The sequence below is a fragment of the Cavia porcellus genome, unplaced genomic scaffold (assembly GCF_034190915.1).
Source record: "Cavia porcellus strain 051 isolate PalLab524CR breed Dunkin Hartley unplaced genomic scaffold, mCavPor4.1 scaffold_5, whole genome shotgun sequence".
In the NCBI taxonomy this organism is placed as follows: Eukaryota; Metazoa; Chordata; class Mammalia; order Rodentia; family Caviidae; genus Cavia; species Cavia porcellus.
This window is the reverse complement of record NW_026947488.1, coordinates 17,160,556-17,184,718: the sequence shown is the minus strand read 5'-3', so window position 1 is coordinate 17,184,718 and position 24,163 is coordinate 17,160,556. Positions and strand designations below refer to the sequence as shown.

Here is a 24,163-nt window from a genome sequence, read left to right as displayed (position 1 = left end):
GAGAAGTCTCAGCGGGGACTCAGCTCAGGTCTGGTCAGCCCCACTATCAACCCTCTGTGTGACAGCAGACAAGTTTCTCTCTCTTTCTGAGCTTTACTTGCCCCACCATGAGGGGACTGGACTAGACTGGGGATAATGAGCAGGTTTTCTCTTTCTTTGCCAACTCTGGTGGCTGTTGCCTGAAATACTCTGGGTTACATTTTCTTAGACTGTGTCTGTACTTGGCAGAAAAGGCTGCTATGATTGACTGGTGACACATGCCATGGTCCCAGGCCTGGAGAATGATAGCGCTTTCTGCCAGATGTCTGCCTGCCCTGGAGAAGCTCACAGCTGAGACATTCATAGCTCACTTAGAGACACTCCCGACTGGGGAAACAGTGGTTTGTGCTCATCCTCAAGGGGGCAGGAAGGGCTAATTCTGTAAGCTGCTGCCTTTGCAAATGTGCGGCCCTACAGCCCCCTTAGAGAAGAGATAGCAGAATCCCTGTTCCGTGCCAGAGAAGGACAGCATGTCCTTGCGCTCCCATCCTTGGCTATTTTTAACTCCAAGGACAGAGGCTCAGGCAGAAGCTGAAATATGGAAGGGCCACCCAGCCTCCTGAGGGAGGGGGAACCACCATTCACATTATTCTCTGGTTGCTTCATGGGTGGCGAAGTGAGAGACAGGGCAAGCTGGCAAGGGACGGAAGCATTCTCACCTTCCACGTGTCTACACAGCTTTAGCCCATGCTTCCCAGGAAGGGCCAGCTGATCCTCCGGGGGACATCCATGGACTCCTCCTGTTGGTCTCTACTCAGCCGCGCCCTATACTGTTCCTTCAGGTAATGGACCTTGCCCTGGTACTGAGACTCAGCACTGTGCAAGAGAGAGGAGGTCCCCATGCATCAAGCACTTTCAGCTCACAGTGAAAGACAGGCACCAGAAAGGATGGCAGCAGGAGCCAGGACTTAACCAGAGACCTCAGGACCATGAGATCCTCAAGAATAGCTTCCCATCCCAAGAGACCAAGCCCACCAGGCACAAAGGAGGGCCCAGGGGTTGGCTGCTTATTGAAATACTACATAGCAGACATCTGTGGGGTTTGAAAGCCCACAGAAGCCTATCTCAGGCGAGATGAGATTCATTCACTCCATTACTCACAAAAAGTATTTTTTTTTAGTATCTTCTATACATCCAGTCCTGTTCTAGGCCTTGGAACTTGTGCAAGGACAGAATAAAGAAAACCAAACTGCCCTCATGAAACTCTAATTCAGGAGAGCTAAGCAAAGATCAAATAAGACAAACACATCAGGATGGAAAATAGGGAAGAAGGTGATGAGTGGAGGTGGGAGTCTCTTCTGTAGAGAGAGTGGTCAGGGAGGCCTCGCTATGGTACGCTGGCCAAGAGCTGAAGGAGGTAAAGAAACCGGTCCCTGGGAATCTGGGAGACAGTGTCTCCAACACAGGAGAAAGGGACACGCAGGCCCTTGGGGCAGCGTTTGTCTGAATGTGGGATGAGCAAGAAGGCCAGAGTGGTAGGGGCGGAGTGAACAAGGGGACCGAGTATGACACTCAGGCAGGGTAGAGAGGCAGACTGTAGGACGCAGCACCAGACCTGGCACACGGGCCTGGCGTACAGGATGGAGTAGTGATGACGGTGACAAAGACAATGATGATGATGATATGGTGGTGATAAAGGCAGAGAGCATTAACTAGGAACAGGTGCCAGTTGCTACGCTACCCAGTGAACACCGATCAGCTGCTTGATCCTCCCCACGAATGATGACTTGGGTCCTACAATTATCCCCATTTCATGGATACGGAGGCTGAAGTTCAACAAGGCTTATGCCACAGGCAGTGGCAGGGCCGGGACAGACCTTGGCAGTCTGGGTCACAGTCTCACATCTTTCTGATGACACCCTGCCCCATTCCACATGCATGGTAAGTACCAATTCAGGGTTCTTCAACTTTTTGGTTTTCTCCAGAGGAAAAAAAATCTGGTTTTCTCCAGGAAAAAAAAAAAACAAAACAGGTACACAATGACATGACTTGTACACAATTCCGAAAAGTTCAAGGCTATGAACTCCAGCCCCAAGAGTAAGCATTTCTTGTAAACATTTGTAGCCTAATCATGAATTGTCAAGGGTTTTCCAAAAAGGCAAGGAGTGAACATGAGCATGTATAGTATCAGTTAAAACTATCTCCATGATTACCCAAGAGCCTACCGGGAAGGACAGTTATAGAAGAAGGAATCTCACTTAAAGCTCATTTTAACTCTGTGAAGTGATTGTTATTAAGCTCCTTTTACAGAAAAGGAATCTGAGACAGAGAGGCGGAGTGCATCGTCCAAGGTCACAGGACTAAGATTTGGCAGTGCTGACCTAAGAATGCTGGGAACCCTATCCCAGATGGGTCTCTCTGGTTTCCCTAAAGGCTCTCTTCACCTTCCCAGGGTGGGAGACATTTGCTCAAGGTCACAACTCAGCTGGATTTACAGCTGTGGTCCCAAAAAGGTGGTTACTAGTCACATATGACCTTAATTAAATTAACTGATTTTTAAAACAGAACTAGGGATCAAACCCAGAGGCACTCTACCCCTGAGCTATACCCCAGAACTTTTAAAATTTCATTTTGGGACAGAATCTAGCTAAGTTACCCAGGCTGGCCTTGAACTTTCAATCTCAGCACCTTGAGTAGCTGGGGATTACTGGTATGAGCCACTAAGCCCAATTAACTAAACTTTTAAAGTTATGAATTCAGTCCTCAGTTGCACCCACCAAATTCCAAATGTGGACCAGCCCCTTGTGCTTGTCATTATCATTATGAGCTGTGAAGAAATGGAACATTTATGAACATTATAAAATTTTCAACTGGATAGCAATGTTGTAGAACATGGTCTAAGACTCTCAACCTTGGATTTTTCCACTGACAGAGACTTCTAGAAGGTAGATTCTCCTGATACATGAAGTGGACCATAAACAGTGGGCAAGAATAGGAAAGTGGAGGTCAGGACAGAGAGTGAACTCAGAGAAGGGTTTCTGGAAGGGGAACTTAAGTCTACAATCAGTAAAGTACGAAAGATCAGGTAGCTACTGGCTTTAGACCTCCCTCACCAACAATGAACACAAATGTACATCTGACTGCAAGGACCCTCCGTAGCCCCAACATTTTTCTCATTTTCTTGCTGTCTGAGCCTTCTTTGCCAGGGGAAAGGGCTTTCCATCCAATGGGGTTGGAGGTTGGGAAAGAATAGGACAGAGTGGAAGACCAGATCCTCTGAGAAAGGGAACACAGTGGTTAAAACCCTTGTTCACTTTTTTCTGGATGGGGAAGGACACTGAGAGCAGGAGCCAATCAGTAGCCAGCCAGGCCCAACCTTCAGCCCTAGAACTCTGATGGAGACTGGACTTGGGCACAATGAATCACTCAACGTGGAGTGGGCACTGTAGACAGGAACTGGCTGCACATCTGAGGCTCAGACCACACTTGGGCTGCAACCCAACCCCAGGAGAGCTGGCTGAATGGCAGGGTCACACGTGCTCCCCAAGGACTGCTTTCTGCCTGCAAGATGCCCAAAGGCACCATGACAATCTCTCATGAAGAGAAGAAGGTCCACACGGTTGTCCTCAAACTGCCAGCATAGAGGGAACCATGGAGGCTCAGATAGGGGGTGGAGGAAGCCCTTACATACTGTGCAAAACAGTCTGCCCCTCCCCTCCTTTCCTTATGCCCCCCTTCCTCGCTCTATTTTTTCTTTCCTCCTTCCTTCTTACATGGACTTGCAAAAATCTCTGAAATTGGAGAAGAGAGAATAGCAGAAGGTAGGGACTAAATTCCTTCTACCCTGGCAGCTTAGTCACAAGTGAGCTTTAGAAACCCTGAAACTCTTCTGACCTTTATCTTCTCATAAGTAAAATTTTACTACTTACCTCACCAGCACTGTAAAGATCAAATAGTACTATAATGTTGGTAATGGCTGTCATCTAGGAAGAATCATTTTCTGATGCACACATCAACTGGCCTGGGGCTGGCATGCATCAAACACTCAAAACCTCTGGAATAGCTAATCTACTATATAAACATCCTATGTAACAATAAAATTATTAATAATCATAAACTACTTGTGAACTGAGCATCATTATGAGCAGCATCTAACACATGAGAATACTGAGACTCAGAGAGGTTAAGTCATTTGTTTAAGGACACAGATATAGGGGAAAACAAAAAAAAGGGGAGGGCAGGTTTAAACTCAGGTCTGTTGCAATTTGAAGTCTATGTATTTTTTTGCATCCCAAACTACCTTTATATGGACAACAGAAATGTATACAAATGTTGGCAACCAGTGTTTTCACTGTATTAGGAATGACGGCGGGGCTGGGGATTTAGCTCAGCGGCATAAGCACCTGCCTTGCAAGCAGGCAGTCGTGAGTTCGATCCCCGGTACCGATAAAAAACGAAAAAGACAAAAAAAAAAAAAAAAAAAAAAAAAAAAGGAATGACGGCAAAAGTAACCGGGCACAGGGAGAAGGACTGTCTGTAGCCCAGCTGTTTGAGGACGGAAGGAGGCACTCTGGAGAGGCTGTGAGTGCCCCTCTCTGTCACCAGAGACACTCAGGGGACTAAGTCCCATTCAGCAGGGACAGGGACTGAGGTGTGGTGCCAGGATGGGAGACCAGCTCAGCACACAGAATCCCTATGTGCTGAACATGTGGATGAACATGTGGATGAACATCAGTGTCACCTTGGGAGCACGAGAAAGAAAGGATTTCCAGGTTCCACCAGAGATTTTTAACTGAGTGGTCCAGGTCAGGCTTAGGATCCTGATTTCTAATAGAAAAGCAAGTGCAGAATGGGGAAAGTCACAAACTGTGAAAGGCTGAACACTTTCTTCACCCAAATCTGCTGGATTCCAGAAGCCAGGGGAGCCACTAAAAGAACCAAGGACCTACTCTCAAAGCCAGTTGGCACTGGCCTGGAGATATAGTTCAACAACACACACCTATCTGGCAAGAGCAAGGTCCTGAATTCAACTCCTGATAAAAACAAACAAAAAAACCTCAATGGATCTGCTTAATAATATGAAAGCTTGTTCTGGTCAAGAGTTGTGTCACGCATGTCACTCTGGACCCACAGGTTCCTTGGCCCAGTCTACCTTCTCCCCAGACTCCCTTCTCTTCCTTTCATTTTTCAGTTCTCCTCCAGGAAGCCTTCCCTGAGTCCCAGAGCCAGCAACCAGCCTCCCCACTGAGAGGATTCTCAGCTGTGGACATCTGCATCCATGTCTACCCTGCACCAGGCAGGCTGTGTCACTCATCCTGTGTGCCCAGCCCCCAGACCTGGCCTAGTGCAGATGCTCAGTAGCTACCTGTAGAGAGGGACCTGCTCTTCCCTGTGAGGGGCAGACAGAGAAAGTAGCAAGGGAAATAACCGCTGCAGAAAGGAAGTAATCCAGGTCACCAGGTTGGGAGGAGACAGAACCTACAAACGCTCCCTGCCACTGTGCAGAAGAGGCTTGGGCTATTTATAGCTCACAAACCTTCTGCTTCTTGCATTGAAATGCAGGGCCAAGCACGGAATAAAATCCTGGGGAGGTCTGTCAGTTTTAAAGTTTATTTATTTATTATTTGACAAGAATAAGAATGGGAAAGTGGGAACAAAAATGAACTGCGGCCACTAGGATGAGCGGCCTTGTGCTGTCGCAGGACTCACCTGGCCAAATGTGTGGACTACAGCCAAACCACATGCACGCAGTTCCAGACCTAATCCTAGAAATCAAGTGGCCCTGTGGAGACCGGACTGTGAAGGTCCTTTTAAGGTGATTTTTAAATGGTGGCTTCCGTTTACAAAATAGCATCCCAGCATGACCCTGCTGTGATTTAAACATGCGTTCCTGTGTGTGCACATGTGTGCACATGTGTGCACGCACACACACACACACACACACACGTGTGCACACGCACATATACTCCTGGGGGGACAGAGTCCCTCTGGTTGAGCGTTCTACCTCTAGGCTGCGGAAATAGAGTTATCCATATTTTCTTTTTGTGTGTGTGGTCTCTGCTTTTTCTCCGGATTTCCACGATGGCTACATATAGCACAGACAAAGGGTGTGACAGCCAAGGAAAGCAGTGTCGCTGGTTGCTAGCTGTGGGAAGTGATTGAACGTCCTCTTCTGAACAGCAACAGGACCCTTCACAGAGGTCTGTCCTAGGGAAGTGCATGGCAACTTGCATGAAACCTCAGCCTGGCATCCGGAGCACGGCACGTGCACAGGAAGTCAGCTAAGGCAACTGTGTTCGTAACCAGCAAAAGCATTATCTATCTTTAAAAACTAAAACAATAAATGGCAGCACAACCTGCCCCCAAATGTTCAGTGCCTCATGCCTCGCTCTTCCCCTCCATCTTGGTTCTCTCCGCTCCCCTCCTTCCTCTTTTGCTTTCAATGCTGGGGAGGGAACCCAGGACCTCGTACAAGGTAGGTAAGTGCTCTCCATCGAGCCGCATCCCCAGGCCCCCATCTGAGTTTTGTTATTTTGAAAAGGATGGGGGGCCCTTCTTCCCTCAGGTTCCACCTTCCCCGGGCACATTAGGCTTCGTCCCTCTCTGCAGAGGGATAGAGGGCTCCTTTAAGAAGAAGCCGGTGCTGCGCAGGATTGAGGCCCTTCCCCAGCTACCTCTCTTTTTCCCAGTCCCATTTCCTCCCTGTGCCCACACCCCTAACCCCCTACTCTGCATTTCACAGGACAGTGGCACTGGGCACTCTTCAGCCTGGGAAACAGCTTCTCGCCACCCATGGTGGTGCGATGCACCCCTACTCAGTCCTGACCCCTGCAGTCCCCTCTCCCCTGATCTGCTTGTCTTCGTTCCCATGCTGAGGGAGTCCTCATCCTATTCTGCACCATCTCTTCAGTGTCCAGCACACTGGAGCAGAGGCCTGAATTATCTGTTGACTACATAAAGAGTGGTTTAAAAAATGACACAGGGCAGTGCAGAGCAATGGTTGGGCTGAAAGACTCAAGTTTCAGCACGTCTGGGTTTAAACTTACTACTAAATGGCCCTGAGCCAAAGACAGGCCTGGCTGCTCTCAGCCTCAGTTTCCTCACACGTGTGATGTGTATGACAACTGCACCAGCATACTAGCCTGACACCTCAATGGGACAGTGCAGGTAAAGAACTCAGTATCTGGCAATCTATAAATGCCACTGTCATGATGAGGACAATTACACAACAAGGAAAATGACCGATGTCCAGCTTGGATCCCAGAGTGTCAGTACTTTCCCTTCAGGTTTTGCCTCGGGTTCCTTTCTGGCTGAGGTCTGAGAGTGCTGTGAATTCCTAGGCAGGCTGTGCTCCCTAAACCAAAGTGCCCAGTTGAGGGTGGGGTCCAGTCAGAAATGCAGCTTTTTCACCAGCTGAGCTGCACGCAGCTTCTGTAGGCTCTGGAGACGGGGCCACCTTTCTCAAATCACCATCCCAGAGAAGGTATCATTCTTTAATTCTGCCACTCATGATACAGAAAGAAGGACCTTCCTCTAATTTGCACAGAAGCATCATATAAACTGTGCCTGCTCCTGGGCTGGCATGCAGGACCACAAGGGAAAGGCCATCCCTGGGCAGCTCTGTGATTGGTTCAAAGGAGGACACAAAGGCCCTCCTCTAATACCCCGGGGCCTCTGGGGGAAAAGTACAAATGACATTCTCATACTTATTCTAAATATTTTAAAGTTATAAATCAGGGCTATTAAATAAAATATGCCCTATCCTTCTATCCTGAGAAATATGCCTTCAAAATGACCCTGATGGCTAGGGAGGTTCAAATTTAGCATCCTCAGAGCCCCATGGCTGACCACAGCGGAAGGGGAGTGCCAACTCTTAGCCAGAGCCCACCTTTCTCTTCTTGCGCAGCCCCACATGAAGGGCCCTTTCTACACCACAGTGCACAGATCTCACCGCCTCAAACAGCAGCTTCAGGGCACCCTCAGAGTACCAGTCATAGACAGGAAGGGGTCTGAGTAGACCCCAGGAGCTGGCCCTGGGCCCTGGGAAGGGAACACCAGAGTCCAGCATAGAATCCATGAGCATATTCCCTTCCTCCTCAGGTTCCTGGCTGGAGGAGGGCTGGACAGCAGCTCAGGGATGCTGGTGACAGTGGGGCAAGGCCCTCCCTGCCCAGGAGGAAGGGCAGGACCAAGGTGGCACTGATTCTGCCAGCAGTCAGATCTGCCATCCACCAAACAGGCCACTGGAAAACTCACAGGAGTCCCACACAGGCCTACTCTTTGGAGATGGTGGCCCACTTTTCACCAAACCCTTTTCTACATCAACGGATTGCTAAGTAGGGGTGAGGTAGACACAAGGCTTACTTTCTTCACTAGCAAGGCCCAGATTTAGGAGTTCAAGCTGCCATGACATCTGTAGGGCCAGTGCCGCTCCGAGCCCTTTCCGAGGTCGGAGAACACAATCTGGGTCAAGCCCTTCAACCTCAACCTTTAACTAAACCGTGATTTTCCCTTATTTTTTATTTTAATTTTTTAAAAAGACTTAGACATTCACCTCTGGAGAGAAATTATGGGTTTCAAGAGTTCTTGACAAAGAGCTACATTCCTTCCAGAAATGTAAAGCCGGCATTTTAAATTTGGTTCTTATTCACTGCTGGAAAGTATTAGAATGAAGATTACAAATTTAATAATGTAACACGGCAGGAAGTGGCCCGGCCTCATCTCCAGGAGAGTAATTTGTTCCTGCCTCCCAGCTGCCACTTCCCAGCCTCCCAGCATCGCCAGGCCGGCCCGGTGACACACTCCTGAGTTCGTCCCTGGTGCTATGGCCGTCTCCGTCAACCCAGACACCAGGCCAGCCACACCCCGGTCTCAGGAAGCAACGCCAGGATGCCAGGACCGTCAGACCTGTCTGGGAAGAGCAGCTGCCGCCACAGGAGCTGTCCTGGGCCGCTCAGCTCTCCTCCTCCCACTGCAGCCAGAGGAGTACTTAATCACTTGCAAATCCCAAATCTGAATCTGTCACATCTCTGCTAAAAACCCAAGAGGGACTCCAACTCCAGGCTCACTTGTACAAACCTTGACTTTTAAAGTACGATGCAGCTCTATTACATCATCAGTGTGCCCTTTTCCCTGGTCTTTTGAAAAGCCACCTACCTTTCCCAGCTCAGGGCCTTTGCACAGATGCTAACAACAACTCCTGTTTATTGATGTTTATCGCACATTAACTGTGTGCAAGGGGCTGGGCAAAGGGCTCCACGGATGTCCTCTTGCTCTGGCCCTGTGACGTGGGCAAAGCCAAGTGGCTACGCTCCAGGCAGCTGGTTTGGAATCCTGCTCGGACCTCTGCTGTGTGTGGTACTGGGTGACTTAGCCTCTCTGTGTCTCAGTTTCCTCATCCCTAAGATAAATAGTGACAGTACCTGTCTCAGGGTAGCTGTGGGGCTTGACTGAGTTAGTGGAGGTGGAGTGTCACACTAAGATGGTGCTGGGTGGGTAGGGTTAGTGCTCATTATTCACCTCTTGCAGAGAGAAACAGGAGCTCCTCTCAGTGGCAGCTGAATGGCCTTAAATTTGTTATTGGCATAACACGTTTAAGGTCATTCAGCTGCCAAAAGGGGTATGGTCTCCCAAATCCCAACTCTCCATTTTAACCATGACACCGTGACTGTAGGAAACTTAGAAAATACTAACTGGAAAGTAAAACTGCTCATAATCTGTCATGCAGAAGCAGTTATAGTGAGTATCTCTATCCGCATGTGTGTCTATGACAGAGAGAGACAGAGACAGAGACAAAGAGACAGAGAAAGACTGAGTGGAAGAAGCGAGTCACGCAGAGAGAGAGAGACCAGCATCAGCCCCCGACTCCTGGACCAGGCTCCCAGTCTGCGCTCTTGACTCTGTGGCCTCCTGCCGGTCCCCTGCCTCGCCCTTCACGCCCATGCAGTCAGTGGCTTCCCTGGTGCCTGTGCTTCTCTTCCATGCTGCATGAGTGGTTGCTTTGGGCTGTCTAATGTCTAACCCCCACCCCAGCATCACCAGACTGCAAACTCCACCAGGGAAAGGTCACCAGAACAGGGCCTGGTACCCGAGGCACTGGAGGGAGGAAAGGGGTGGATGGGAGGAAGGAGGCGCTTGGCATCCAGTCCCACCCTTCCCAAGCCAGTGCCCCGGGCAGCTGCAGACAGGATCACACAGCGCCCAACCTGGAGGGCTCACAGTGTGGTGACAGTGAAGTGACAGAGCCACACTATGCAAGTACCGGAGAAAGGGAAAAAGCCAAACACCAAGGGATGACCCAGGAGGAAGGACCAACTCCATCTAAGACAGGTGTGCGTCCTGGAGGAGGCAGCCTGGGACCCCAGAGGAAGAACCCAACGGTAGGAATGACCCAAGCAGAGGTGGAAAGCTAGAACGAGACCACTCAGTATGGAGAAGCTGGTTTTCCCTAGAAGAACTGCGTTTGCAAAGGCTGGAATTATGAAGTGAAGTAATCTAGCCCTGCCCGGAATCTGTTTCCCCTGCTCATCCTGCCACCTTCTCTCCAGTGCCCCCTGGCTGTGGTCAAAGGTGCCCTGCCCCAGCTGGACTGAGTAATGCTGCCATTCCTGCCTCATTTCCCTGGCTCGGATCCAACCGCCTCTGGCCAGCGCCTGTGCTCTCCAGCCGGGGGAAACCCCCCCCCCCACCTTCCTACCCCCGTGCAGCCACAATGATGGCAACAACCAACTCTCCAGCCCCACCCCAGCAGCCCTCAACCCTGACTGATAGAACCCAGTGTATAATTAACCAGCTCCTTCCAGGCTACAACAGGTGAGGTGTGTATTCTACCCAAGGATCAGCCCACAGGCCAAATGCAGGCTATTTTTGCTAATAAAGTTTTATTAGGACACAGCCTCACCCATTCATTTACATATTGTCTGTGTCTGCTTTCTCACTACAACTGCATGACAGAGCAGTTGCAGCAGAGACCGTATGGCCTGCAAAGACTAAAATATCTGCTGTCTGGCCCTTCACGAAAGTCTGCTGAGCTCTGTTCTACAGGCTCCCTGAAGCCTCCAGCAAGATTAAATGCCAGTGCTCTCACTCAAAGGGAACCTGCCTGATAACATACCAATCCCTGGATTCCTCCCGTTTCAATTTCTCACTTCCTTTCTGGACTTCTTCAACCCTCTGTGAATTACAGGGACCATGTGAAATTTCTATTAGATGGTCTTGATTTATAAAATAGCAGCTTCATGAGTTTAGACGTGTTCTTGAACATTCTTTCTTTATTATTGTTTTTGGTTTTGAGACAGCATCTTCCTAACTTGCCCTGGCTGGGCTTGAACTTGCAATCCTCCTGCTTCAGCCTCCCATGTGCACCACTACCTCCAGCTTAACTAATACCTGTCCTTGGATCCCTGTTTCAGGACCTACATCTGGGGAAACCCAAGCAAAGGCAGCAGAGCAAATGTTACTGTGCCCATTTTACAGATGAGCCCTGGTTTGAGACTGTTTCCTGCACACACACACATTGTCCCAAGGAACACAGGGCCAGTTTTGGTTCTGGGCTCCCCACTGACCCCAAATCAGGATACATGCAGTATCCATACAATACTGCAGGCTACCTGCTAATTTACACCCAGACTTGCTCCTCCAGTGAGGAAACTGAGGCCCAAAGAGGCGATGACTTTTCTAGGGACTCCCTGCTGGCAAAACAGTAGAAATGGGATTTCAAGTCTAGGTTTCCCTATGACAAATCCAAGGTTTATTCCGTGACCCATTAGCTGCCCATACGTTGTTGCATCCCCTCCCACAAACTTTTGGAGCTCCTGGGCCCCTCTCAAGATACAAGGCCAATGCTCCAGGCAGGTTGGGGAAGTCAAGAAAACAGCAATGCTTTCCTGGGCAAAAGACTGTGTGTGTGCACAGCACAAAGCAGAAATCAGGCCAGAAATCTTCCAAGGGAAACCTAGTGAGAAGCCCACCAAGAAGCAGCCAGTACACATCCACCCTGGTGAAGAACACAGGACGCAGCACAGAGTGCTGCAAAGACCACGCAGTTAGACTCAGGCCTGGCCTTGGAGACCCTCCTCCCCCTTCACTAAGCTGTCTCATCTTGGCCAAGACACAAGTCCTGCCCGAAACTCAATTCCACCATCCTGCCTCCTGCAATGACCATGCTCATCTTGAGGACTGAGGAGAAGGTGGTCTACAAGAAGGGCTGGACACAGCTCAGCACAAGCCATGCAGTCTGGGGTTCCCTAACAGTAGAGGGCTAGACAGGTCACCCATCCATCACTGCCGTGAGCCTCTGTGGGCACTGGCTTGGGGCTACACCACCTCTGAAGAACTGCCTTGGCTTACAGGAGCTACCTTACCCCAGAAGTTATCCCTGCTCCCAGTCTGGTGGCCTCGCTGACACGGGAGCATAGAAGGTGGTCAATACCCGCAGTGCCATGAGGAGCAGTGGCTGTCATTCACCCTGCCAGTGCGGCATCCCTGTCACTCACAGGTCTGACCCGACAGGGCTTTCATAGTCTATCAGCACTCTGCAGACTGAAGGGCTGGGAGAGGAGTCTCTCTCCTCTGAGAACCTTTTCATTTGAAATGACTTCCAGGAGTCCAGAGAATAATCTACGTGTGAAGTCCTCCCTTGCAAGAGGCACCTACTTCATTCCCTCAGGACCAGCTGCCCAGTTTTGGGGGGTCCCTGTCCCCTGACTCAGCATACACAGCAGAGGCTGGGCAGCAGTGGCAGCTTCCTGAGGCCAGATGGGTTGGGGTGGCCTGGTCAAGCCCACATGGGCCCGGAGGCTCTTGGTCCAGCTCAGTGTTAGACTCAGACAGAGAAAGGATGTTTCTCAAGATGTGTACTGAGGAGCTAATTAATCTCCGTTACAAGGCCAACAAGTGACACATCCGCCCACCACCTCCCAGGCAAGTCTGGATGGCACTTACTCAGGACACCAAGTGCTAGAGATGCAGGATGCAGACCTGAAGCCTCATGTGCTGGCAGGCCCAGGGACTGTAGGCTTGATACCTGGAGTGGGGAGACCCTGTGCTGGGATTACAGAAACATCAGTGCTGTTTTGCTGTGACCATAAGTGTGCTGAAAGGCATTGGGCACATGGAGATCCCTCTCTGGTCCTTAACTAAGATCACCACAGCAGATGACCTCAGAGAAATTTCAAGTTTTAAGGTTCTAAAACCACTCTTAACATACTTTTAGTGGGCCCAAGACACTCTACAAGCACTTTGCAAATATATATTCATTTAATTTTCATGGAAGGGGCTATTGTAAACCCATTTTACAGATGAGAAAATAGGCTCAGAGAGATTAAGTAACTTGGCCATGGTCACTTAGCCAGTAAGTGGCAGGGCCGTATTTTAAACCCAACCCACCTGACTAGGGAGTCTGAATTGTTAGCTTTACCACGCTCTACCCCTAGGTAAATCTGACTTCTCTGGAGCCTTCACAAGTGCCCGGTACAGGCTGGGTACCACCATACAGGTTTAATAAGATTTGCTAACAGGAAAATAAGAATTGGAACCCTTAAAGACTGCGGTGGTGGTTTGTGGGAATGGGACTAGGTTGTGGAGGTGGGAGGGAAAGCTACACTTCCCTGGGTGTTTGTTGGAGCTGATGTGCTGTCTTTCCACGTTACACACACTATTGTTAGCAACAGCAGTGTATGAGGCTGTGAGAGTTGGCAACAGTGCCAAGGAGGGGACATGAGGATCAGAAGACGGGGTGTCCAGGAACATTTCTCACCGGATATTTCTCAAGGGTTTAAAATGCTGTAGCATCTATACATATTAACCAACCATCAAAATAGCTATTTTAAAAGTCATTCTCCACAAAAGACCAGCAAGAGAGAAATTCTGGCAAGCAGGGACTCTTGAAGATGAAAAAGGACCCTTCAATGGGTTGACAGGGAGCAGATGAATCCGAAGGAAGCTATGGGGTCTTGGACAAGTGTCCTTTCTGATACGTGGTTGGGTCCAAACCAAGCCCACTAGACTCTCACTTTGTGCAGTGGGATCCTGAGGTCGAAGAGACAGCCAGAAACAGCTGAGATTCAGTGCTAAGTGGGATCCCTCTCTGTTGACCCTGAATGCACCATCCCAGGCTCTGCTGCACACACAACAAATTCATGTAAGCAGGTGGTGCCTCCCCCAACCATGCTCCTACTCTGCCTCCGGCCAAGCATGCAAATCGCTGCATTTTCCGGAAGTCTACAGTAACAGGAAAGGCAGCAGCTTCCGTTTCTGGGATGCCTTCCATGTGTTATACAAATTTTCACAGGTATCTCTAACTCGCACTGCGTTTTGCAAAAGACAAGGCTGAGGCCCAGATCGGTTACATATGCAGTCTGCACACACAGTTGGCAAGGAGCTGAGACAAACCCGAGCCGCTGGGCCTCCTAAGTCCATGCTCTTTTGGTACCCCAAACCACCTCTCTTGGAGAGCATCTCCTATCAGTTTAGGTCACATCTCACCTGAATACTATTTTTAAATGCCTTTGTGTTCTCATTTTGAGTTGTATTGAACTCGGTAAGAAATTCATCACATCCTAAGGTCTGATGTGCCTCTTTAGAAAATGACCCGCATCCCCTCTTAGAGAAGCCAGATAAAGTGGCCTAGGCAACTCCCTAGGGAACATTTTTCCAGTATCTTGCACCTTTTCATCCAAGATTCCTTTGACTTATTTCTTCCCAGGAGAGGTTTGTCCTCAAATGAACCTCGGGTTTCAACACACAGCCCTCCCTATCCTTCCCCACTACAGAAAGGGGGATGCACCCCGATCCATCTCAGAAAAGGGGCTGCAGCTGCACCCCCAGAACTCCCGGGGCTGCTGCAGTCCACACCACATCCTGATGGTGCTGCTTATGTTGGCTCATTTATCTCTTGTCCAGATGACTTCCCAATAGATTCACGGGGTCCTCATGGTGAACCCCATCCTTGCAAGGCAGGCAGCAGGGGAGGCTCGTGTGGATCAGACCGTGAAGGAAATGGAAGGAAATGGAGCCGGAAGACTACACCCACGACTGAATTTGGCAACAAACATCCTGGCATCTAAATCACAAGGAGGCAGGACAAAAAGACCCTTCATTTCTCTCCAGCCTTTCTCTCTAACCCAGCAGTTCTCAAGAGAGTATCCCTGGCCAGTGGCCTCTGTATAGGACACTCTGGGAACCTGTTAGAAATAAGGGCCTGGACTGGGTGAGAAGTTGGGGTGCAGGGTTTCCAGAAGTCCTCTAGATAGTTCTGGGGCTCGCTTGAGACTGAACAGCCACAGTCTGCCTGATCCCTACTGTGTGAGAGATATGAGATACTCTGCCTAGCCCAGTGATGGCGAACCTTTTAGAGCTTTCAATGATACAAACAGGCGGCTGTGGCATGTGTGCCATAGGTTCGCCACCACTGCTTCAGTCCATACCACTGAACATCACTTAACCCTGCGCGTCACACTGTGGGCCAGGTGTGTTTGTGCAGTATGTTACTGATTCGTCACAAGTATTTACTATCATCACAGCTCATTGTAGAGAGAAGGAAACTGAACCTCAGGTCACACAAGTTAGAGGTGACAGGGGCAGGAGAACATGCAGGTCTGTAGGGTTCTGAAGCCATTTTATCTCTGTGGCATCATGGAAACTCCCTGAGATCCCTGTGAGCTGCCCGAGATGCTACAAAGCTGGATCTGATGAGACAAAAGGTAAGGACCAGGCAGGGTGGGCAGAGGGAGCCCTGCCCAACCCTCCAGTGCCTTCCAGCCATGCATGGAAGGAAGCCATGCCATGCACCCAAAGGCAAAGCCATCTGTGCTTAAGGAACAAGGACGGTATGGGGGATAGGGTGCAGGAGTTCCTGGCCTCTCTCTGACTTCATCCTGCTGAGTCCCTTTTCTCTCCCTGGACCTCAGTTTCCCCACAAGACACTCTTTATCATTGTCCAGAAGGCCTTGATGATCTATACCCCCTCTTCTGTGACCTCATCTCCCTTCACCCACTCTCTCTGTCCATGTTGGCCTGCCTTCTGTACCTGGAAGCCCAAATTCACACTGATCGCAGTGCCTTTGCACAGTCATTCCCCCCAAAACACTCCTCCCTCTCATATTCTCATTGCTGACTCTGTTATTTCGGCTTCAACTCAGAGGTCTCCTCCTCAGTAAGCTTTCCCTTTTCCTTACTTAATGTTATCTCCTATTCCACCATGGTTTTATTTCCATTCCATTTAACACAAACTAAAATCATTTATTTTAATTGATCACCGTGTATTTTCTGTCTCTCTCAGCCCAGAACATAACTCTGTGAGAGCAGAAACCATATTTGACTTGTTCCCTGATACAGCTCTAGCACTTGGAATGTTGCTTAGCACATGGCACCTAAGTAAATCTTATTTGAATGAATAAATACCAGAGAAGAAAATCTAAACTCGAAGGCCAGAACTCTGGGTACTTAGCATGTGACCCTGGAAAGCCATTTGTCTCTTTGAGCCTCAGTTTCCCTCCCTGCCTAGTGAGGGGGATGGACTAAATGTTCCCCAATCCTCCTTCCAGGACTGCCAGTCTTAGAAAGCCAGCGCTGGAACCCTCCCAGTTGGTCTGTCCAAGGCAGGTTGCTGGCCAGGGTCCTGGCAGCGGCCCTGGCCCCTCCGCAGCCTAGGTCCCTGCCCAGCCACACAGCCAACTCACTCCCCCATCACAGAAACTGTTAATGAAGTGCGCACTGCTAAATGCAGTTACAATTACGGGGGCTAAGAATAAGGCACTGACATCAGCCTCGTCAGTTTCTGAGTGAATCAGAAGGGGAGGGGGGAGGAAGGAGAAAGGGGAGGGGGGATGGCGCTCTAGAGCTGTCAAGTGGAAATAGCACAGTGTTAAATATAATCCAGCATTGGCCTACATCGGTCTGGAGAGGCAGGTGATGGCTGGGCCCCCAGGGCCAGGGCAGACAACGAGATTCTTCAAGGAGGCCAGGCAACTGCAGTAGCTGCGGGCCAACTGTGATGGGGATCATCCAGAAACCGAAGACTGGGAAGGGAGTGAAGGAGTTCACTTATGTCCCCCTAGGGACCACCCCATCAGGCTGGGGTGGTCCCTAGGGGGACATAAGTGAACCTCCACAGGCCCCTTCTCCCTGGGCTTTGTCACTTGCTGTTGTAACAGCACAAGTACAGCCCCTGAAGTCTACACAGGCCTTTCCCACCTGAGAACTCGTCTCAGGCCCAGATGCAGGAAAGGAGGCCTCCAGTCAAACACAGCTGAGTTGGTATCACTACCATGCAAACTCTCCAGCTACATGGCTTTCTTCAGCTGCAAAATGGGTATATCTGCAGCAGTAGCTAAGGGATTCAGTGAGATTGAGCTGAGCAAGCTCCTCAGTCATTTTACTTACTACCTCAAGAAATGCTGGACCAGGATCCTTAACCACTATCCAGATGAGGCTCGGGAAGGTTAAGGGACTTACTTGAGGCCCTGGAGCTAGCAGACAGTCAAATTTGGGGCTGGGTATCTTTCTACCCCAGGAACACTGTGCAGTGAATGGAACTAGAGTGGGAGTGGGGGTCACACTGGGGGAGTGTCGTGGCCTTCTGAGCACATGCTCCAGAAGCGCAGCCTTTCCGACAACTTGTAAGAGACATGCTGAAGCGAGGGAGCTTACAGTGAAGAAAGCTGGGAAGAGAGCAGAGCGGGGCAGCCGAGGGTGGAGGCTTCCTTCCATGCTGCCTCTCCTTCGCACCTCTCCCCACACACACTCACTTCCAGCTGGAATTGCTCTGCCTCTGGGTCTGGGGGTGGGAGGGGAAGAGGCAGAGTTTCTTTCCCAAAGGGAAACAGGCGGGTGGACCCCTGCTTCCCTCTTCCCACCAAACAGGCCAGGTGTGTCCCTGACAGCTGCAAACCAAGGAAGCTGGGGTCAGGAGTCTGCAGCCAGAGGACGGAGAAGCAGAAGAACCCAAGCAAGGGAGAGTCCCCTAAAGGTGCACAGCACCCCGCAGGACAAAGATCTGCTAATGAGGAGGGGTGAACCTCATGCACCTGGTTTTCCTGAGGCACTGCAACTCTCCAGGATAATTTGAATAAAATTAAGTGATTTGGGTCCAGACTCTCACTCTACTCCTCACCTTGAACTATGAAAATAATTGGTTTGATTTTCTACCATATTTCAATTATCCAAATCTGAAAGAGTTCTGCCCAGCTGCCAAAACATAAAAAAGTATAGTGCTAGGGGGCACACTGGTTGGGGAGGGGGACAGAAATCGGCCTGCCAAGCCTTTGGGTGGCACTGATGGGAAGGATATGCTAAGCCCTCCTCCCTCCAGCCAGCCAAGCCCCCTCGGGCCGAAGGACTCCCTAATTCCCACCAGCTCCAGAGGAAATGGACGGCAGCAGGACATTCTGATTCCCAGGAAAACCTCAGGTCAAATTTCAAGGACAAAAGTTTGTACTTGATCTAAGAAAGGAAACTCTGCCAAACAGTACAAATTGGAAGGGGGTGGACTCTGGTGTGCTCATTCCAGGAGGCTGGGGGTGGGGGCAGGAATTAAAACTCCGAATCCCCCATTGTACCCCAGCGACCACCGCTGGAACCACCACCACCACCACCACCTTCAAGGATCTATGTGAGTATCTCCACTGCACAACCCAGAAGTAACTCAGACAACCTCCATTTCCCCTCTGTCCAAAAATGAGAAGAGTACTAGTTTATGGGGCCCATCCACCCCCCACCCCCGCCAACACACACCCCAGATTTGGTCTGAGCGGAAAAGGTGGTGCTGTGAAGAGCTTTCCAGCCCAGAGATGTGGCCCGAACAGCTAGGAAAGGAACCAGTAGCCGGCTGGTGTTGCCATGGCAACTTCCTCCCTGTGCGGGAAGCATCCATCCTATGGGCAAATCAGAGCTGGCTGCTCCAGCTTCTCCGCCCTTCTCCTGGATGGGCGGGGGAGAAGTGGATGCTGAATCCACTTGAGCAGGCTCAGGAACAGCATCCTCAACTCCACACCCTGATGTAACAACCCCTATGGCATGTGGTAGAAATGGGGTGCACTTCTACTCCCCAACTATGCCCCAAGGCAGAGGGGCTGGGGCAGCCCTGTGCCTGGTCAGGCAGAGCAGGGAAATGGATAGCCAGAGTGCTTTCTGCCCTCTTCCTTGGCATTGAATCAAGGCATCAAATCCCCATCTTTACACAAGTTCAAAGAAGAAGCATCCAACTCTGCTTTAATACTTACAACAATGGAATAAAATTAGCCTTACAAAAGCTAACATTGTAAGAATCAGGTTTTTCCCTATCTAAACCTACAGATTCTTTATAGTCATGCTCAGAAACAACTCTCCTTTGGTAATAAGCTACATCAAAACTACCACATATGGTGGCTCACTTCCTGTGAGTACTGTACGAAGCCCTTGTGACAGCAAGAGCATAGTTAAAAGCACAGATGTTTGAGTCAAATTATCCAAGTTTAAATTCTAACTCTCTCACTTTCTAATCGAGTGACCTTGAACAAATTACTAAGTCTGTGCCTCAGTTTTCTGGAAATAGGGCTATTCATAGGAAATTAATTTTATAGAGGTCAACCAGGGATACTAATGCAAGCCCATATCCCAGCACTTGGGAGACTGAGGCAGGAAGATCACAAGAGTTTGAGGCCACCTGGGCTGTACAGTGAGTTCAAGACCAGCCTGAACACATAATAAGACCTTGTATAGAGGCTTTATAAGGAAAAAATTAAGACAATGCATTCGAAGTACCTGGAAAAACATCTAGCCCAACATAACACTGACCCCTACGGAGTCCATGCTATTAAATTTTTCCTCATCTTATTCAAATAAGAAAACTGGGGTCACATGCCTTTCTCCTCCCTCTAAACCTCCCTAGTTACAAATCCAGGTGCCAACACGGTTAAGCAACAAAGATAATGAGCAAAAAATCCTCCCAAGTGCCCAGCTCTCTAAAATGCCAGTACCCTTGGCAAAAGGGACAAAGTGGAAACATAAAAAATGCATTCAAAGTGCACAAGAGAAGCCCCCCTTTGACAGGAATCTAGGAACCTGCAGGGACTAACCTCCTGGGCCAAGAGTGGCTAGAAAGGGGTGGGAAGAACATGCAGCTTCTTTTGCCCACTCCGGTCTCCGAGGCTCCTAAGTCCAAAGCAGGACTGCATTCTGCCTTATTTAAGGTTAATGAAATAAAAGAAGTCTCCTCACACCTCAAGAAAGTAGCTGGAGGGGGCAGTGTGAGCCCTGAAGATGCTCTGGCTTGATCTGGTGGATGGAAAAGAAGCAGCAACCCAGGGGAGGCTCTCCCACGAACCCCAGGCCTGTCTCAGACACACTTCTGCGTCAGAGCCATCAGGGACAGCTTGGCGGCAAGAGGGCCGGCTGAGCTGGGGAGAAGGGGGTGAAGCCAAGCCTGTGCTGACAGCCTGCTGCCAAAGCAGTCTCTGTCCAGTGGCCTGGGGACTACCGTGCTCCAAATGCTTCCAGCAATTGATTCAGCGCAGTGATGCTCAAAAGGAGTAAATCCAAAAGGCTGCTTTTAGAAGAAAATTAATGACTTTGAGAAGAGAAACTAAGCACCAAGAAAACGTTCCCTACTTCCGACTTTCACCAGAGCTTCACTATTCTTCCGGAAATGAAAGTTGACTTTCTCTCTCCCCCACCCCAACTCAAGGCAGCCCTTGAGACAGGCAAACAGTGAGCTCAAGATGCCCAAGCCGAACTCTTGGCTTGGCAGCCCCTCACTCAGGCCTCCTTACCTGGGAACCATTTCCTACATGGTGAGATCTGGCTTTTTACAACAGCCTTTTTCAGAAAAAGGGCTACCGGCTTTCTGGAAAAAGAACCGGAAACCAGATTTGTTTCTCAGCTCTGTCTCTGTTATACTGGATGACCTTGGATCATATGCAGACACACGTATATCCACACATTGCACACCAAGGCTTCCGTTACCCACTCACAGCCACATGTACATGAATACACAGGCACACCTCTGTCCATGTGGGGGCAAGAAGGGGTTAAAAGATGATTTCTAGGTCTCCTGCAAGTGAAGCATTTCAGAATCTGAAGAAACCCACTGGGAAAAAACATCAGGTGGACCTTTAAAAATACCGCTAATATTACATGAAGTTATCTGTTGACAAGTGAATCCTGGAGCAAGTTGCCTGCACCCTAAAATAATCACCAAGGTGTCTGACCCATGACATGGAACATGACTTAGAAGAACAACAAAATCACACCTGCCTCCCATGCTCCTGCAAATCTATGCTCCTGCTTAGCCTGGCTCCTGAAACCCAAGTGGCCTGCTGAACTTTAAGAGAGTCCCTGGCCATGATAGGACGGCTGGGCTGCAGGGGCTTCCTGCCAGGCTGCCTTTCTGCAGCTGCTCCCTCTCTCAGACCCCCAACTTCATCTCAACTCTGCTTCAGTGGGAGCTACTGCATTTCCTTCTCACCTGGCCTTTTCCAGAACAACACAATCTCCCTCAGCTACATCAGGGGAAGTTAAACCTGTGATTTCATAAAATGGCTCTGCAGTTACATCTTTACCCCGTCCAGGTCAACAGCAAGACTGGTTTACCAGGGGTCTGCCTCCTCTACCCCCTGCCTATTTATTCAGCAACCCAGATTCTGGGGCATTTTCTCTCCTTTCTCCTGCAGGTGAGCATGCATCACCCACCACTGAATCCCAAGACAGAACCTAGCTAGATAGCAGTATCGACCACAGAAAGGTCCCTGCAGGCAGGGAGTCAAAACCTCCACCCATGAACTCCCTATAACTGCAAGATAAATTTCCTGCATGATCCATGTATACATTTTTTGGAGACAAAGTCTATATTTTCATCAGTCTTCAAAGTGTCTGTGAAATCTCATTCCTCCCCACCACAGGCACTGTCCCCTCACTGAAAGCAAATACTGGAAGATTTTCAGCTTACAAAGCACTTTTACCTGCATTCTTGGAGAGCCACAGAGGACTTCTGCGGTTAAGATACTGTCATCCCCATTTCACAGATGGGGGAACTTGAGAGGAATGGGTGGCATAACTTGTTCAAGGTTGCAGTTTATAAGGAAGGAAAACTGGTGCCTGGTTATGATTCCCAATCTGCACTCTTTGGGGAACTCTGGCCCAAGCCTTCCACCTACTCCACCTGTTGTTGAATTCTCTTCCTCAACCTAGAACCAAATCTAGAGAGCTCTAAAGGTCCCCTTTGTCTGGTCCCAGGGCCTCAAGGTACCTGCACCTCCCGCTCCTCATGCTAAGGGGACACAAAAACCTGGGAGTGGGAGGTTCAGACCCCACACTGGCGACTCCAGGGACAGGAGCACCTGGGGACAGGGCACTGGGCACAAGTGCAAATTTGGTGCTGCCTTACACTTCCCTCCAGGAAGCTCCTGCAAAAAGAGGAAAGGCCATAACCTAGCCAGTTCCCAGCGACCACCCCTCGTCTGCTAAGAACCAGGCGTCCAGAGCCTCAGCCTGTGGGGAAAGGTTTAGACATACAAACCAGGCGCTCCAGGCCCTGGATGCCAGGAGGGGGTCATGGGCCAGGAGCCTTTGGGTGCAGCCAAGACAAAGATGGAGAAGTAAGGTCTATGTGCCACCTCCAATGGCGGGAGGAGGGGGGGTGCGCCAGAGCCCCAGGGTTGAGATGGCCAGTGCCACAGGGCTTGAAGAGTAGGCACATACTGTATGGAACACTCATGGATAGTGGCAAGTAGCATCCAGGAACGAGCAAGGTGGGGGTATCCTGTAGACGCAAGTGAGTATGGGCAGTTGGGTCCAGGGCGACACAAGGGCCCAACTAAAAGAAAGGGGTAAATGCAGACGATCGAGGGGCCCCCAGGGTAAGGATAAGGGATGGCATCCTGGAGCCCCCGGGGTCCCATGGAAGGGAAGGAGAGCCCAGCCCGGGGCGCCTCCCCGAGCTGGGTTGGGGGTGGAGACAGACCCCGGTCAGCTTTAAGAACGTATGGCGTCCGGGAAGGGGCCTCCAGCTCTCCACTCCGGGACGACCCCCAAGGTCGGGGGCAGGCCGCGCGCTTACCCGCGTCCTCGTCGTCGAAGGAGTTCATGCACGGGAAGTAGATGGCGAGCGCCTCGAAGGAGGCGGACAGGCTGAGGCGGCTCTGCGAGCGCTCCATGCCCGCGCCCGCTCCGGGAGCCTCGGCCGCGGCGGCGGCGGCGGCGGGCGGCTTGGGCAGCTTGGCCGCCCCATTCTTGACGCGGAGTACGGCGCGCGGCGTGGTGGCGGCGGCCCGGAGCCGGGCCGGGGCTCCGCGGCGGGGTTGGCGGGCGCGGCGGGGCCGGCGGCAGGCGGGCGGCAGGCGGGCGGGCGGGCGGTCGGGCGCTGGAGACGCGCTGTGCTCCCGGCGGCGGCGGCGGCGCAGCGCGCTCTGGCCCGCGGCGCCCCCAGCCGGCAGCGCGGGGCGGACTCGGAGCCGCGCGCCGCAGCCAATCGGCGCCGCCCGGGGGAGGGGGAGCGGGCGGCGGGGCGTGGGAGCCCGAGGGTGCGGGCCGCTCCCCTTCTCGCCGCCCCCGGCCCCAGCAGGTGTGCGCGCGCGGGCAGTGAGGCGCGGTCTAGCCGTTTGCGCGGGTCCCTGGGGCCCCCAATCCCTACCCATCCCCACCCCCACCCCGTCCAGTCACCGACCCAGACAGGCCTCGCCCGGAGACACAGGCGCGCTCTAGAGGGACACACAGAGACCCACACAGCATCTCTGGCACTCAGGGTCCCTCGCAGAGACCCCGAGTTCGCACGCACACACATAGGGGTACGTTGACTCCTCAGGAGGCACTGCAGAGGCTTCAGACCAGGCGAAGGTACCTGGACAGACATGCCCGACTCACCCACAGACAGCTAGACAGACAAACCCACCCACCGAGGCGTGCACGGAGCCCCACACAGGCGGATGGACCAACGGACACGCCCGGACTGTACACAGGCACGAGCAGATATAGGGAGCCACAGGCAGGACGCCCTTGCCTCTCGTCCTCCCACATAGGGGAGACCCTTGACTCCCTCAAAACCCAGGGAAGCTCCACCTGCCTCACAGGCACCCTGAATTTCATTGGGGGAGCACTCAGCCCTGACCCTCACAGACACTCCCTGCCTCTCCCGCTTTGCCCATCTCAGCCCTGGGAGCCACTCAGTCCCCCTCAGACACGCGTCAGTGGGTGCACACACTCTCACGCCAGG

At 51.1% G+C, this 24,163-nt stretch overlaps 1 protein-coding gene across 1 annotated transcript in view; it reads right to left on the bottom strand.

The window, feature by feature from the left end:
- Positions 1-23,279, bottom strand: part of Rims4 (regulating synaptic membrane exocytosis 4) — a 65,646-nt gene extending 42,367 nt beyond the window's left edge. The window contains exon 1 of the mRNA XM_063248283.1: positions 23,012-23,279. Coding sequence (XP_063104353.1) covers positions 23,012-23,108 — 97 coding nt within the window. The 5' untranslated portion in view covers positions 23,109-23,279. The remainder of the gene's footprint in view (positions 1-23,011) is intronic.
- Positions 23,280-24,163: the final 884 nt, after the last annotated feature.